Here is a 16,590-nt window from a genome sequence, read left to right as displayed (position 1 = left end):
AAGCTGGCAGTGGGTTATAGAGATAAGATAGAGGTGGCTATCAGGCTGTTATGTAATGTCCTGCAGGCCTAAGGCCTGAATCACAATCAACTTAGCATAACCGAGGCCTGAGGCTGGGCACTTAAAGGGATCTGCAGTATTTGGATGTCTGAGTAACCAGTGAGGTGATACAGAAGCTGTTTTGTGCTGGTTGGTAAATCTAAGTATTGGAAGATCCACCAGTGTCTGGGGTTTGTCTGCCCCGTTCTGTTTGCAGTTCACCCTGATTGAGTGACCTCAGCTGGCTCCCACAGGCAGCACCGTCACAGTGGTGTAGTCGTGCTAGGATCCACAGAACCAGGTCAATTAAGCTTTGGGTCAGAACCTCACGCTATCCACATTGGAATTTTGGTATTGAGAGTTCGGTTGGTTAAGAGCAGTTGCAATGGATGAGCAAAGAGCATATGAAGCCTTGACAAAAAAAAAAGCCCTGGCAGATTTGTGTTCAGAACAGGGGATAAGCTTTAGAAAGCTACAGCTCAAGAACTGAGAGAGCTGTTAATGGCCAGTGACCAGGAGGCAGGAGCACAGCCCCTACCTGAGGCCACAGAAGCGATTCGAATGCAAAAGGCAGCAAGCAAACTGCAGCTTGAGCATGAACAGAAACTAGCAGATCTTCGGAGGCTGGGAAAGCAGAAGATGGCGGAGCTGGGAGGAGAAGCTGCTATACAAGAGGAAACGGCTCCTAGGGAGCGTCTGGTGCTGCTGGCCGCTGAGGAGGGGGTTCGCCAGGTGCAACAGGAGACAGCCAGGCTTCAGCTCCATGTCGAAAAAGCAAGGGGAGAACAGCAGAAACTGTGTCCTCTGGGCAGGCCAGTTTGTAACAAGGTTGGTACGTTGTGTAACTCTGAGCAGTTGTCTGGGCGTCACCAAACGTACCCAGCACAGCCCCTGCATGTCAGTGCCGTTCTGTGAGTGCAGCAGACGGTGACCCCACACGTTGTGCCCGTGCGCTGTACGGGACTGGCCATGGAAAATTCAGACAGTGTGTGAAAGTCAATGGGAAAAGCTGTTTAGGGCAAGTTATGGCTTCTCCCATCACTCTTGTGACAGCAGATCTGGTCAAAGAGGAAGATTATTTACCAATCCGAGGGTGAACGTTGTAGTCCCCTGTGAGTTTACTGCACGGGCGCCTTCGGCCAGACTCCACCTCGAATGGAAGGGGGCTCGGCAGCAAGTGACAGCTGGGTAAAAAAGTTGTTGCCTGAGGATCTTTTGCTTGGGGAAGATGGTCGAGCTTCGTTCAGTCCAGGTAGCCAGTCACAGGACAGGAGTGAGCTGAAACCTGGGTCTGTTATGGGCCATGATTTGCCTGGGGAGGGTTCTGAGCAGAAGAGCTGTTTGGCTGGGGATGAAGTGTCTGAATGTCTGTCCAGTGCCTCAGAGGTGAAGCTGGAATTAGCTCAAGCACAGGAAGAGCTCATGGGTCAGGAAAACGTTTCTCCGGAGCCGACGGAAGCGGCTGGTCCGGGTACAGCCCTGGCTGAGGGAGGAGAGGGGAGATCGGTGGTGGGTGATGGATCGGTGGCTGGTCCCGCTTGGAAACGGGGGACGGTGATTTGCTGGTGGTAGCTCAGTGCAGTGTGGAGAACAGCGGTTTACCTGGTAAGGAAGCTGCCCGACTCTCCCAGGATTTGTCTATAACCAGCCCTGTGGGCTGGGACAAGGAGATTTTGGGGGAGCCTAGGCAGACGATGGCTTTGTCTAGTCAGCAGTGTGGGAGGCCAGGCTGGTGGACGAGGAGTGTCCCTGTCCCTTACCTGCTCCCTGGCTGGAGAACTGGGATGGTGAAGGGAACGTGCCTGTGTCTGTTAGGCCCAGGCGCCAACTTTCTCCGGCACCCGTGGGTGCCCGTGCCCCACCCCCGCCCCTGGCCCCGCCCTGACTCCACCCTTTCCCGCCCCTGGCCCCACCCCCATTCCAACCCCATCCCCAAAGGCCCCACCCCAACTCCACCCCCCCCTGCCCCTATTGGATCCCTTCCCCAAATCCCCGTCCCGGCCCCACCTCGTCCCCTAGCGCACCGCGTTCCCCTCCTCCCCCCCCTTGCGAATCAGCTGTTCTGCGGCGCAAGCGCTGAGAGGGAGGGGGGAGAAGCGGGATGCAGCGGCGCTCGCGGAGGAGGCGGAGGCGGGGGTGAGCTGGAGCAGGGAGCGGGTTGGCACCTGTGTCTGTCAGGGGTATTGACTTGCCTAGGGAGGGAGCTCCCCCCCGTGTGCTGGGAGCAGGGAAGTGAGATCCCGAGCCGGGGGCCTGTGGCTCAGGGACGTGTTCCTTTCGAGCAAGCCCTGGGTGTAGTGGGTAAGGGCAGAACTTCTGTGGGGGGTGGGGGGGATGTTACTTAGAGAAGCTCCTGGGGAAAGGGACCCTCATGGTAACCTGGGCAAGCAGTTTGCTGTAGCTGACGGGCGTGGAAGTGATTTATTCAAGGACGTTTCAGTTCCTAACAGCCAGAAATGTTCTGCTGTGAATGGATCCACTGACTTTCCGTTTGAAAGATCCAGTGTGGGGAGCTCTGAGAAGGTCTCGGATGGAGGAGAAGCTGTTAAGGGATTCAAACAGCCCTGTGATCTGGCTGGGTTTGGCCAGCTTGTGGGGAGACAGTGGTGTTGGGACAGGAATGTCTCCAGGCTGATTCTGGGAGTGAGCATCTGTGCTTCAGGATTTGGTTACTGGTGTCTCAGAGCAGAACAGTTTTATGGCTGAAGGCCTGAGGATGCAGGAGAGAGCCAGCAAACGCTCCCCCTCAGACCCTCTGGATTTGTGGGTATCTCTGTAGTCCAGCATTGGAATTGGTAGTAGATGAAAATCTAAAAGCTAGTGTCTGTGTTGATGCAAATTACCTGGCTGACAGGGGGGGGGGAGACTTGCTAATAGCTGTTAGCACAGAGAGCCCCCCCCCCCCATCAGCCAGTGAATTCTGTTAAACAAGAGGAATCTGGGTTCGATCCTTCAGAACAAGGAGGAAAGAGAGAATTTAATTTTGCAAAGGGAAGCCACAGGGTAACCCTAAAATGCCCAAACCCCCAATGGTATTGGGCCAAAGGTGCGACATGACAAACATGATTGTAAATAGACCCTTGCAATGAATTTGTTGTTATTGCTAATGACGGTTTTTGTGACTAATGTGTTGCTATTACCAAGAACTGTAAAAATGTACAATGGGCCTAATCTTCTGGCAAATCCCTTAAACATGCTGAGGGTGATCCATAAGGGCCCACTTGCTGTTAAAAAGCCTTGTCATGCTGAGGTTTCACAGTTAGTGCCTGTAACGAGTATTGGGACTTTTCACAGGGGAAAGGACGTTCCAGACCTGATGCGCTGTATGGAAAAGGGAAACTGAGGCACACGACCATCTTGCTTTCACGGCTAAATGCCAAGATTCCTGTACTAAGGACAACATTGTCTCGATATTAATTGGGTTCCAAATGTTTGCCAGAGCTTGTGTGGATAAAGTAGCTGTTTTCTTTAGCTCTTGGCAAGATCCCATGAGCCATCCAGGAATCCTGCTGCAACAGCAGATCCAATCCACTGTTGTTCTAATCAAGCTTTACCTTGAGTTTGTAAAGAGATTCAATCATGTTATTGAACATGAGTTAGAGACACCGTTTCTGTTATGCACCGGTACGGCCGCTAGCCCAACACTAGCTGCAGTGAGACAGACCCCAAGGATGGACACAAGCTCGTTGTGTCAACCCGGTGCCTTCCCGCTGCGCGGCGCCCGGCTCAGCGCTCTCCCCAGGGTCAGATTAACTCTCCGGTGGGCCCAGGGCGATTAGCTTTTGTGGGGCCCCCTGTAGTCACGTCTCTTTCCTAATTTAAAACGAAATGATCACAGTCGGGGCATCGAGGCTCCTAACGCTGCTCAACTTGCCTTTTAATTAACATCAAGCCGTTCTGGGGTTACATTTCAGCCTTAAAACATGTAGAATCCAGTTACGTTAATTCAAAATAGCCCACGTCTTATCTCAGAACAGCGTTATATTCGTTTCTTTCTGGGAGGGAGTTTGGGTGCAGGAGGGGCTGGGGCAGGGGTTGGGGTGCAGAAGGGGGTGCAGGCTCTGGGAGGGAGCTTGGGTGCAGGAGGGGATTCTGACCTGGGGCAGGGGTTGGGGCAGGGGTATGATGTGCGGGCTCTGGGGAGGAGTTTGGGTGCAGGACGGGGCTCCAGGCTGGGGCAGGGGGTGGGGGGGCAGGAGGGGGTGCGGGCTCGGGGAGGGAGCTTGGGTGCCGGAGGGGGATTCTGACCTGGGGCAGGGGTTGGGGGCAGGAGGGGTGCGGGCTCTGGGAAGGAGTTTGGGTGCAGGACAGGGCTCCAGGCTGGGGCAGGGGTTGGGGGCAGGAGGGGGTGCGGGCTCTGGGGAGGAGTTTGGGTGCAGGACAGGGCTCCAGGCTGGGGCAGGGGGGTGGGGGGCAGGAGGGGGTGCAGGCTCTGGGCGGGAGTTTGGGTGCAGGACGGGGCTCCAGGCTGGGGCAGGGGGTTGGGGGGCAGGAGGGGGTGCGGGCTCTGGGAGGGAGCTTGGGTGCAGGAGGGGGATTCTGACCTGGGGCAGGGGGGTGGGGTACAGGGGGAGGTGCAAGGTGCAGGCTCCGGCTGCTGGCACGTCTCGGCACGGGAGAGGGACAGCGTGTCTCCGTGCGCTGCCCACGCCCGCAGGCGCCACCCCTGCAGCTCCCATTGGCCAGTTCCAGCAGCCGGCCACTTCCGGGAGCGGCGTGGGGCCACGGCATGCAGGCAGCCTGCTGGAGCCCGGCTGTGCCGGGCACCCGCTTAGCCCAGGGTCCTGGGCTGCCACCTCTAAAGCCCCTGTGTTAATCCGGCCCTGGCTCTCCCTCTGAGCCAGCCCGTTTCCACGCTGAGCAAAGTGGAGTAAAGCCCGTTCCTTAGAGCGGGGCTGGGAAAGCGAACCGGCACGCGGCCGGATTTATAATTTTGACACACACACGCTGTGCTGGTGGGGAGTTCAGAGAGGCAGCCCCCGGGTATAAACCGAGCGAGGTAGTGATCTCCTTAAGCTGTTAGCAGTATCGGGTTTATGGTACACAGACCAGCAGGTTTAATTCCAGCCAGCAGGGGGCAGCGGGAAAACACGCATGCACACCTGCCACCTCCCACCCACACCGCCAGCCCGTAGGGGGCAGGAGGCAGTCAGTGAAGCCACTGAAGCCAGGGCTGGATTCTGATCTCAGTAACCCCAGTGTCAATCCGGAGTGACTCCAGTTCAGCACTCTTTATACTGGAGTGAAACAAGAAATCCACCCACCCTTCTCCAGACAGACCCCACCCCTTCCCCATCCGTCAGGGCCTTTCCCGCCGCCTCATCCCTGGGTTATAACAATTTAAGATGACCAAAAAAAGGCAAAGCAATCCGAGCTGGACTCTGGTCACCAAGCGCCCCTTTAAGAAGCAAGGGGGAGGAGCTATTTAAAGGTAATGGCTAGCTCGATTTTTTTTGTCCTCCCGCAGAAATGATTTCCTCTTCCCTCCGGGCTTGCGGAGCAGGGATTAGAGGCCCCGGGCGAGCCAGGCCCCCAGCATGGCCAGGCCTACGGCCAGGGAGAGCTGGGCCCCGGCGCCTGCGGCCGAGTTGCAGAATTCGCCCTCGCAGCACTCGTAGGAGGTGCTGTAGGTGATGTCGGCGAAGGTCGAGTTGTCGTTGGTGTGGCATTTCCCCTTGTCAACGCAGTTCTTCTTCATGATCAGCTTGTGGCCGGCTGGGGGCAGAGAGCGAGAGAGAGGGAATGGGAGAAGGAGAAAGGAAAAAAGAGAACAAAGAAAGGAGAGAGAGAGAGAGAGAGAATGAGGGAAGGAGACTGGGCCCAAGAGAGAGCGACGGAGCTGGAGAAGGGGGGAAGGGGACGGGGCCCGAGCGAAGGGGACGGAGCCCGAGAACAGGGGGAACGGGACAGGGACCGAGAGAGAGTGACAGAGCCAGAAAAGGAGGAAAGGGGACAGAGCTGGAGAAGGAGGGAAGGGGACAGGGACCGAGCGGGAGGGAGCCCCAGGGAGAGGGAAGGTGATGGAGCTGGAGAAGGGGGAACAGGACAGGGACCGAGAGGGCGCGACGGAGCCGGAGAAGGGGGAACGGGACAGGGACCGAGCGGGAGCGACGGAGCCGGAGAAGGGGGAACAGGACAGGGACTGAGCGGGAGCGACGGAGCCGGAGAAGGGGGAACGGGACAGGGACCGAGCGGGAGCGACGGAGCCGGAGAAGGGGGGAACAGGACGGGGACCGAGCGGGAGCGATGGAGCCGGAGAAGAGTGAACAGGACAGGGACCGAGCGGGAGCGACGGAGCCGGAGAAGGGGGAACAGGACAGGGACCGAGCGGGAGCGATGGAGCCGGAGAAGAGGGAACAGGACGGGGACCGAGCGGGAGCGACGGAGCCGGAGAAGGGGGAACAGGACAGGGACCGAGCGGGAGCGACGGAGCTGGAGAAGGGGGAACAGGACAGGAACCGAGAGGGCGCGATGGATCCAGAGACGGGGGGCAGGGGAAGGACCCGGAGAAGGGGGAACGGGACGGGGACCGAGCAGGAGGGAGCCCCAGGGAGGGGGAAGGCGACGGAGCCAGAGAAGGGGGAACAGGACAGGAACCGAGAGGGCGCGACGGAGCTGGAGAAGGGGGAACAGGACAGGAACCGAGAGGGCGCGACGGAGCCGGAGAAGGGGGAACAGGACAGGGACCGAGCGGGAGCGACGGAGCCGGAGAAGGGGGAACAGGACAGGGACCGAGCGGGAGCGACGGAGCCGGAGAAGGGGGAACGGGACGGGGACCGAGAGGGAGCGACGGAGCCGGAGAAGGGGGAACGGGACGGGGACCGAGAGGGAGCGACGGAGCCGGAGAAGGGGGAACGGACGGGACCGAGCGGGAGCGACGGAGCCGGAGAAGGGGGAACGGGACGGGGACCGAGCGGGAGCGACGGAGCCGGAGAAGGGGGAACGGGACGGGGACCGAGCGGGAGCGACGGAGCCGGAGAAGGGGGAACGGGACGGGGACCGAGCGGGAGCGACGGAGCCGGAGAAGGGGGAACGGGACGGGGACCGCGAGGGAGCGACGGAGCCGGAGCAGGGAGGAACGGACGGGACCGAGCGGAGCGACGGAGCCGGAGAAGGGGGAACGGACGGGACCGAGCGGAGCGACGGAGCCGGAGAAGGGGGAACGGACGGGACCGAGAGGAGCGACGGAGCCGGAGAAGGGGGAACGGACGGGACCGAGCGGAGCGACGGAGCCGGAGAAGGGGGAACGGACGGGGACCGAGAGGAGCGACGGAGCCGGAGAAGGGGGAACGGACGGGACCGGCGGAGCGACGGAGCCGGAGAAGGGGGAACGGGACGGGGACCGAGAGGGAGCGACGGAGCCGGAGAAGGGAGGAACGGGACGGGGACCGAGCGGGAGCGACGGAGCCGGAGAAGGGGGAACGGGTCAGGGACCGAGCGGGAGCGATGGAGCCAGAGAAGGGGGAACGGGACAGGGACCGAGCAGCAGGGAGCCCCAGGGAGGGGGAAGGAGCCCGGAGCCGCGGGCAGGGCCGTTACCTGCGTGGCCCCGGATGGTGGCGCAGAGCTGGTTGTCCTGGCAGGTGATGGTGGTGGTGTGGCAGGGGATGCCAAATGCGGTGAAGTCACATTTCAGGCACTGCAGGGCCGTGCCTGGGAACAGAGAGCAGGGGTGAGACTCACGGACCCTCCCTCAGCCGGGCACTGGGGGCTGCACCCCTGGGGGGTCCCTGTCTGCAGCTGGGCCTGTCCCAGCCCCATGACAGCGCCCCCTGGGGGGAGCCCCAGGGAATGAGCCAGGCAGGAGGGGCTGAGGGGCTGGGGTTGAGGTGGGGGAATAAGGGGCCATGAGTCAGGTTAGGGGTGGGTCAGGGGTTCAGGGGATGGGGGTGAGGCTGGGGGCTGAGAGAAGGGGTCAGGGGTGAGGTGTGGGAAATGGGGTGGGGTTTAGGGGATGGGGTGAGGCTGGGGGCTGAGAGAAGGGGGATCAGGTCGAGGTGAGGGTGGGGGGAAATGGGGTGTGGGTCAGGGGCGGGGGGGCTGAGAAGGGGGATCAGGTCGAGGTGAGGCTGGGGGAGTGGGGTGTGGGTCAGGGGCTGGGGGGCTGAGAAGGGGGATCAGGTCGAGGTGAGGCTGTGGGGAATTGGGGTGTGGGTAAGGGGCAGGGGGGCTGAGATGGGGATCAGGTCGAGGTGAGGCTGGGGAATGGGGTGTGGGTCAGGGCTGGGGGGCTGAGAAGGGGGATCAGGTCTAGGTGGGGCTGGGGGAATGGGGTGTGGGTCAGGGGCTGGGGGGCTGAGAGGGGGATCAGGTCGAGGTGAGGGTAAGCCGTGGCAGCGAGAGCCTGGCGCTGTTTATCAGAGGGGTCTGGAAACAGGCCACATGTTTAGGGCAGCAAAAAATAACCCCTCTATTCCCACCCTGCTACTCCCCTTCCCCCACAGTCCCCATTAAAGCTCCGTCTGCCACCCCCCAGTGCCCCCGTTACCCCGCTTCCTTCAACCCTCACTTTGTTAGGCAGGATTTCCGGCGGCAGGGGCGTAGCAGTATCACGTGCACATTCACTGAACAGTGGTGCTTAATTTCCAAAAATTCTCTTACAAATAGGAGAGTTTAACTCCGCAAAGCTCAAGGGTGGGAAAAGCTGGAAAGGGCAGAGTTAAGGGGGCATTTCCCACATAACTCTGATCCCCCCAGAGAGATGTCGATAGGAAGGGAGAACAACTGAGTACCTCAACCAGCTCACACAAGAATGGTTCTTGCCACAACTTGTACTCACATGACCCACTGCGATCCCTGACTGTGGTCTGTGAGTGTCATTGATACAAGGGAGGGCAGAGTTAAGGGGGTATTGGGAAGAATCACCTTAATTCTGGCTGCTGTTCATCCAGTGGTCTGAGTTTTGGGAATTAAACTCTTCCAATCAGGAAGGAGGATAGAGTTTTTAAATTCTCCTTAGCGCAGTGGCTTGGTGTTGAAGCGAGTTACACTCGAAAGGGGGCTCTCTTGAGGAAGGAGGGAATGGAGAAATACAACGCGAGAGCTACCGACCCACACTGGAAAGCAGAGGTGGGGCAAAGATCCCCTGGGTTTCGTGGCTCACCGATCCCGACGCAGGTCAGAACGGCCAGACACAGGAGGAGAATTTTGCCCATGGTCGTCTCCTGGCGAGGCGGACACCAGCGGATTATGGAGGCCGGCGGGACCGTCCCAGGGCTCGGGGGCTGGCGGCTGAGTCTGCGTCTGGCTGCGTGCGATCTGTCTGATACATACAGCTGGGGTGGGAGGGGCAGGTGGGGCATGGACGCTGGGGCCCTGATTGGCACAACTTGTAAACACATGGACGTGTGCAGCTGACACAGAGCCCGGGATTAGGTGGAGACGTATTCGTACAGACGAAACACACACACACTCACTCACAATCACTCACACACACCCTGACAGACAGACACAGGGTGTAAAGACACCCGTAGGTAAAACACACCCCCGTAGCAAACACACAAGCCAAACTCTCTCTCTCTCTCTCTCTCACACACACACACACACACACACACACACACACACACTGACAGACCATAGGTAAAACACCCCCATAGCTAACACACACACACACACACACACACACACCCTGACAGACAGACACAGGGTGTAAAGACACCCGTAGGTAAAACACCCATCTCCATAGCTAACACATACACACAAACCAAACACATACACTCACACACTGTCTCTCACACCCACTCTCTCTCTCTCTCTCACACACACACACCCTGACAGACAGACACAGGGTGTAAAGACAGCTGTAGGTAACACACACACACCTCGCTGTAGCTAACACACAGACACACACACAGAGCAGATCTTTGTCCCGCCCTGTCGTGCCCCAGCTGAGATGATCTCGTTCATCTGCCCGATCCCAAGAGGAGCAGGCGTGGGGCGAAGCAGGAATTTCCCACACGCCGCGGCTCGGGCGGGACACCCACCCCCCTTGGCGCCTCACCAGAGAGCCGGGGTGGGGGACATCGGGTGAAACGCGGCCGGTAGCTCGGCATCCCGAGTCCCTCCCCGCGTGGGCTGGTGTCACTAACGCGAGCGGTGGCCGTTCCCGCGTGGGCTCTGTCTCCTCTGCTGGGCTGGCGTTTGTGGGTTTTGTCTCGCTAACACGCTGTGGAACGGGGCTAATCTGTGAACGGGGCAGGGCTGGTTTCCCGTGTGTCCTCGGGGTCCTCCGTGGGATGGTAAAATTTCCACTGCGCCCGATGTGGAGGTGAAGCCCCCTCCGATTACTGCACGGTAAATACACCCCAGTTCTTCCCGCGAGATCGCGCCTACGCCCCACATCAGTTTCCTTTCACCAACGCCTGGACGTTTTACCGCTGTAACTTTCAGTGAGGCACATGTGGGGCGGGGGGTTAACCTCTTTCCTTTGATCACACGCCCGGGGGGTCGAGGTGAGGGGCTGTGATCCCAATCCCCGTCCCACTCATTCCCCAGTCCTAGTGCAGGGAAGGCAGCTGGCCGGCTGCTGATAATTCCCACTTCGGCCAGGCGGCCAGTCCGCATTTCCGAGGGAGGCGTTGTGCGGCACTCGGCGTTGGGGCAGGGCCCACGATCCCACCGGGCGCCTTTAGCTCTGCACTAGCGACGTTTTCCATCAGTGAATAGTCAAACCAGTAAAACCCCTGGGGGTTACAGTGGATGAGAAGCTGGATATGAGTCGGCAGTGGCCCTTGTTGCCAAGAAGGCTAACGGCATTTTGGGCTGTATAAGTAGGGGCATTTCCAGCAGATCGAGGGATGTGATCATTCCCCTCTATTCAGCACTGGTGAGGCCTCATCTGGAGTACTGTGTCCAGTTTTGGGCCCCACACTACAAGAAGGATGTGGATAAATTGGAGAGAGTCCAGCGGAGGGCAACAAAAATGATTAGGGGGCTGGAGCACATGACTTACGAGGAGAGGCTGAGGGAACTGGGATTGTTTAGCCTGCAGAAGAGAAGAATGAGGGGGGATTTGATAGCTGCTTTCAACTACCTGAAAGGGGGTTCCAAAGAGGATGGATCTAGACTGTTCTCAGTGGTAGAAGATGGCAGAACAAGGAGCAATGGTCTCAAGTTGCAGTGGGGGAGGTTTAGGTTGGATATTAGGAAAAACTTTTTCCCTAGGAGGGTGGTGAAGCCCTGGAATGGGTTACCTAGGGAGGGGGTGGAATCTCCTTCCTTAGAGGTTTTTAAGGCCCAGCTTGACAAAGCCCTGGCTGGGATGATTTAGTTGGGTTTGGTCCTGCTTTGAGCAGGGGGTGGGACTAGATACCTCCTGAGGTCCCTTCCAACCCTGAGATTCTATGATTCTATGAACCCCCAATGCGGACCAGTCAGACCAGTATAAAGGGACCACATGCACTTTGATACTGGTACAGCTGCGTCCAGCGCGGTGATTTGATCATACCAGGCTCGTTAAAGCGATGCGACTTTCCAGAGACCATGGGCTAGTTAATTCTCTGTAGGCAGGTGGGGGTGTAGCCGTGTCAGTCCTAGGATCTAGAGACACAAGGAAAGTGAGCGAATCTTTTATGGGACCCACCTTGTCTCTAGTTTCTTCTCTGGGAGCCTGTGACGGGGTGAACTTGCCCCCGCACTGGAGAGGAAGGGGTTAAGCCTGCACTGCTGCCAGCGGAAGCCCCGCCCCCTCGCCCCTACTGAGCACGCTCCGACTGCGGCTGCAGTATAAAAGGGAGCAGCCCAGCTTCATTGCAGGCTGACCCCCGGCGAGGAAGGACGCACCTCGCCGGCTCCAGCCCGGGAACAGCCAGAACCCCTGAGCGTGGGAGCCAGAGGCGCCGGGACCCAGGCAGGTGCACGAGGGAGGTCGGCGCCGCCAGGACCGGTGCTGGCTGAGGAACCCGGAGAGCCCAAGGGCGTCCAGATGGCAGCTCTGGGGAATCCGGTAGGAACCAGCCCAGGGGAACTAGGCAGGGGGCCGGTTACAGAACTGGATCTTGGGCTGGCGTGTTTTGCTCGGCGCCTCGCTGACTTGGTGCCACGTGCACTCACCATTACCGGGGCCTTGGCTGGGACCCGGTGAGAGGGAGGGCCCGGGCCCCCCTACCCCTGCTGCCCTGTGCAGGTGGCAGCTCACCTCCCCGCCTCTGACCATTAGGCCGCAGAGCCCTGCTAAGGAGGGCAGCTTTACTGACGCTGGACACTCGGCCGCTCAGCTCGGCGAAGGAGGGCAGCCATACAGACTGGGGTCACAGGGCAATGATATTGACTCCGGCCATTGGGCCATACGGCACTGAGGCTAAGGGCAGGCAGGCGGACTTAACTGTAGATCCGCAACGCCTTTGCCCCACCCCAAAGGGGGACGGGTGTTCTTGCCCCACGACATAGAAAACCGTCCGGTTGGGCTGTGGTGAGTCCAAGCCAACTGGGAAACATCGAAAGCGATTGCTTAAAACTGGACCCAGCTGGAGAAACCCCCCAGTGGGCACAAATTCAGAGAAAGTGGGACTTCTATTCCCCTGGGAGTTCGTTGATGTGTCCCAAGCGGCCTGGAGGCCCCGACGCCATGGATTGCAGCCAGTGACAAGCAGATGTTCTTGGAAATGCAGATTCCTGCCTTGACTCTGGTCTCTGAAGACGGGACGGATTTTTGAAGATTAATTAAACACAACAGCTGCCAGGAGGCACCTAGGGGGGATTTTTCAAAAGCATCCAGGCGCCCGAGCCCCATTGAAATCAGAGTTAGGGGGATCGGGAACCTGGCGCCCAGCTGCATTTTTAAGCACCCAAATAGCTTTCAATCCCGGGATATTTCCAGCCAGATAAGCCTGAGGCTGTCGGGCTAACGCATGTCGAGCTGCATCCCTTGCGCGCCTGCACGTTGTGTTTCTTATACGCCTAGAGCCGCAGTTCTCGACAGGGACACAAGTCCACCGGGAGGGGGGTAGGCAGAGCTCTGCCGGGGGGACATCAACTCCGCTCGATATTTGCCTAGTTTGACGACAGGCTATAGAAAAATTTCTGGCTCTGTTGCTCTCTCTCGGTCCCTGTCCAACTCAGAGTCACTGCAAACTAAACTTTCATACAGACGATGACTTGTTAATACTGCCAGGCACTGGGAACAGGCGACAGGGGCTGGATCAGTGGATGATTCCCTGTTCTGTTCACTCCCTCTGGGGCACCTGGCACTGGCCACTGTCGGAGACAGGACCCTGGGCTGGACGGACCTTTGGTCTGACCCGGTACGGACGCTCTTATGTCCTATTCACTGAAATGTGGCACAGGGTTTCTATTCCATTTTATTTATTTATAATTACAGGATCAAAGGGAGAAAGTCTCCCACTGTTCAGTCACAGCGGGGCTGGGGCACTTCTGGATTTTGACATCAGCAAGTCGTTTTTAAGGGAGGTGAAATTTGGGGGCACGCAAGCCAAATCCGCCCCCTGAAAGGGGGGACAGTCGGAGGCGCCGGCCCCGGGGTGCTCCAGGGCCTAATTGCAGAAGTCGCCCTGGCAGCAGGTGTAGGAGGTGGCGTAGGTGACGCCGGCCCAGGTCGCCGTGTCCTGGGTGCTGCATTTCACCTCGTCCAGGCAGTTCTTCCGCACAATCGTCTTGTGGCCGGCTGGGGGGAGAGAGAGAGAGGGAATGAGAGGAGGAAACAAGAGAACGAAGGAAGGACGGAGGAACCAAGGGAGAGAGAGAGAGAGAGAGAACGAAAGAGAACAGAAGAACAAGAGAGAAAACGAGGGAATAAGAAAAGGAACAAGAGAGTGTGATAGAGCCAGAGAACAAGGGAAGGGGACGGAGACCGCGAGAGAGACATGGAGCCGGAGAACGAGGGAACGGGACGGGGACCGACAGAGAGTGACGGAGCCGGAGAAGGAGGGAAGGAGACGGAGCCGGAGGAGGGGGAAGGAGCCAGGGACCGAGCAGGAGGGTCCCCAGGGAGGGGGAAGGATCCCGGAGCCGCGGGCAGGGCCGTTACCTGCGTGGCCCCGGACGGTGGCGCAGAGCTGCCCGGCCGGGCAGGTGACCGGGCTGAGGTCACAGGGGGCGTCGAACGCGGTGAAGTCGCATTTCAGGCACTGCAGGGCCGCGCCTGGGAACGGGAACAGGGGTGAGACCGGGCCCCCCCCCACGGACCCCCCCGCAGCTGGGCACTGGGGGCTGCTCCCCCGGGGGATCCCTGCCCACAGCCGGGCCTGTCCCAGCCCTGCGACAGCGCCCCCTGGGGGGAGCCCCAGGGAATGAGCCGGGGAGCTGGGACTCAGGCAGGGAGGTCTGGGGGGGCAGGAGCAGTTGGGGGGGGGCTGCGGTTGCGGTGGGGGGAATAAGGGGCTGGGAGTCAGGTCACGGGTGGGTCAGGGGTTAAGGGGATGGGGGTGAGGCTGGGGGGCTGAGGGGGGGGAGGTCGGGGGCTGCCCAGGCCTCATGTTGGGGGCAGGAACACAGCCCCTGCCAGCCCTGCCCTGGCCCCCCAGCGCGGCCGGGGCCCCTCACTCCCCACCCGCCGCCCCCGCCAGCCCAGCCCTGCCCCAGCTCTGCCGGTGCCCCTCACTCCCGACCTGCAGCCCCTGCCAGCCCAGCCCTGCCCCCCCCAGCCCTGCCGGTGCCCCTCACTCCCGACCCGCAGCCCCTGCCAACCCAGCCCTGCCCCCCACGAGCCCTGCCGGTGCCCCTCATTCCTGACCCGCAGCCCCTCCCATCCCGGCCCTGGGCTCCCCCCCGCCCCACACACACACACACACGGACACGTCCTAATAATCTTGGGCCCGGGGGCAAAGTGCGACTCCTCTGGGACGGGAACCAAGGGAGGAAACTGTTGCGCAGCTAAAAATATTCCTCCTGGGCCCTGAGCGAAGTGGCAGCCGGTCGGGGGGGGGGGGGGCTCCAGTGCCAGACACGGGGCTGGATGGGCCTTCGGGCTGAGCCGGTCTGGCCGCTCTCATGTTCTTCGCTCGGGAGGAATCCCCTGAACTCCGGCTGCGCCTCGCCCAGTGGCCTGAGTTGGGGAATTAAACTCCCCGGGTCGGGGAGGGGAGCGGAGCCTTTGGGGACAGAGTGGGGAATTTCCGTGGTGTTCTGCACGACAGCTGGGGGCGTGCCTCAGTTTCCCCGGGGGCTGTATGGGGGGGTTGCTGGTGCAGAGGACCGGGTGTGACCGGGCCCAGCAGTCGGGACCCCAGACAACGGCCGGAGATTGGGGAACCCGGCGACTGGAGAGCGGAAGAGCTGAGGCGAGAAGACAGAAGGGGGGGGCCCAGGGGGCCTGTTTACCGGGACCGAGGCCGTAGGGCTGTCGGGGGTGGGGGCTATCGGCTGATCGGCTGGAGGAGGGGCTGCTGGGCGGGGACAAGGAGCAGCCGGGGCCCCAGGGGCCGGGGCCGGACCCAGCTGGCCGGGCTGCGACTGGCCTGGCCCGAGCCCCCCGAGACCCGCCTGGGCTGGGTTCGGATGGCGGAGAGTCCGAGCAGGCTGGGGATCGGGGGGGGGGTCGCTCCCTCTGGGGGGCTCCCGGGGGCTGGGGCGAGGGGACTCCCCACGGGGCCCACGGAAGAGCCAGGTGCTGGAGGCTCGGAGGTGCAGGCCTGGGGGGCGGCGGGGCCAGAGGGCCTGACCCCGGCGCGATCTTCCCGGGGGGCTCGCACCGAAGGGGGGCTCCTCCATGGGGCCGTATGGAGGCCTGGGGGTCCGGGACCCCTTGAAATCCTCCTCAGCGCCGTGGCAGCGAGTTACGCTCGGCTGGGGGGGGGGGCTCTGGCGAGCAGGGACTGGGGAAATACAGGGCGAGCCCCCCAGGCGGGGGCGGGGCGAAGACCCCCGGGTTTCGCGGCTCACCCAGGCCGGCGCAGGCCAGAGCGGCCAGGCCCAGGAGCAGAGCTTTGCCCATGGGCGGCTCCGGGCGAGGCGGCTGCCGGGCGGGTTGGGGACGCTCGGGGCCGGCGGCTGAGGCTGCGTCTGGCTGCGTCGATCTGGCCGACACACACACACGGCCGGGTGGGGCCGCGGAGCGACACGTGAACCCGGGGGCCCGACTGACACAAGCTGTAAACACGCCGACGTGCGCAGCTGACACAGAGCCGGGGGTTGGGCGGAGACGTATTTGTACAGATGGAGCAAACACACACACACACACAGAGTCACACACACACACAGACCCAGCAGGGACACACACACACACAGAGTCACACACACACACAGCCCTGTGTAGCTGACTCCAACACTAACACACTCACCCACCCCCTGACAGACAGACACAGGGTGTAGAGACACATGTAGGTAACACACACCCCAAACACACACACACACACAAGGTGTAAATGTTAAAATACACTTAAGACACAGTCACACACAAGAGACACACACACAACTACCGACACAGACTATTCCACTGGGCACAAGCTGCCAACCCTCCCACACACAAGGTGTAAACAGAATCACACAACACACCTGCGCTGCCAACAGAGACACAGGGGTCGCAACACACAAACACTCACAAAAAACACACAGAAACACCCACAAATAGTCTCCCCCTGAGCTCTGCCGGTGCCC

At 60.5% G+C, this 16,590-nt stretch overlaps 1 protein-coding gene across 1 annotated transcript; it reads right to left on the bottom strand.

Annotated features, from left to right (window-relative positions):
- Window positions 1–13,328: 13,328 nt before the first annotated feature.
- Window positions 13,329–16,204, bottom strand: LOC120394638 (protein Bouncer-like). Its single transcript, XM_039518885.1, has 3 exons — window positions 15,877–16,204; window positions 14,024–14,137; window positions 13,329–13,660 (listed from the first exon to the last, which is right to left on the bottom strand). Exons 1-3 carry the CDS (start codon window positions 15,926–15,928, stop codon window positions 13,530–13,532), a joined length of 297 nt encoding a protein of 98 aa, XP_039374819.1. The 5' UTR covers window positions 15,929–16,204; the 3' UTR covers window positions 13,329–13,529.
- Between the last annotated feature and the right edge of the window lie 386 nt (window positions 16,205–16,590).

This window comes from Mauremys reevesii, unplaced genomic scaffold, assembly GCF_016161935.1.
Source record: "Mauremys reevesii isolate NIE-2019 unplaced genomic scaffold, ASM1616193v1 Contig70, whole genome shotgun sequence".
Classification (NCBI taxonomy): Eukaryota; Metazoa; Chordata; order Testudines; family Geoemydidae; genus Mauremys; species Mauremys reevesii.
Note: the sequence above shows the minus strand (reverse complement) of the source record. Positions and strands in the feature narration are given on the sequence as shown.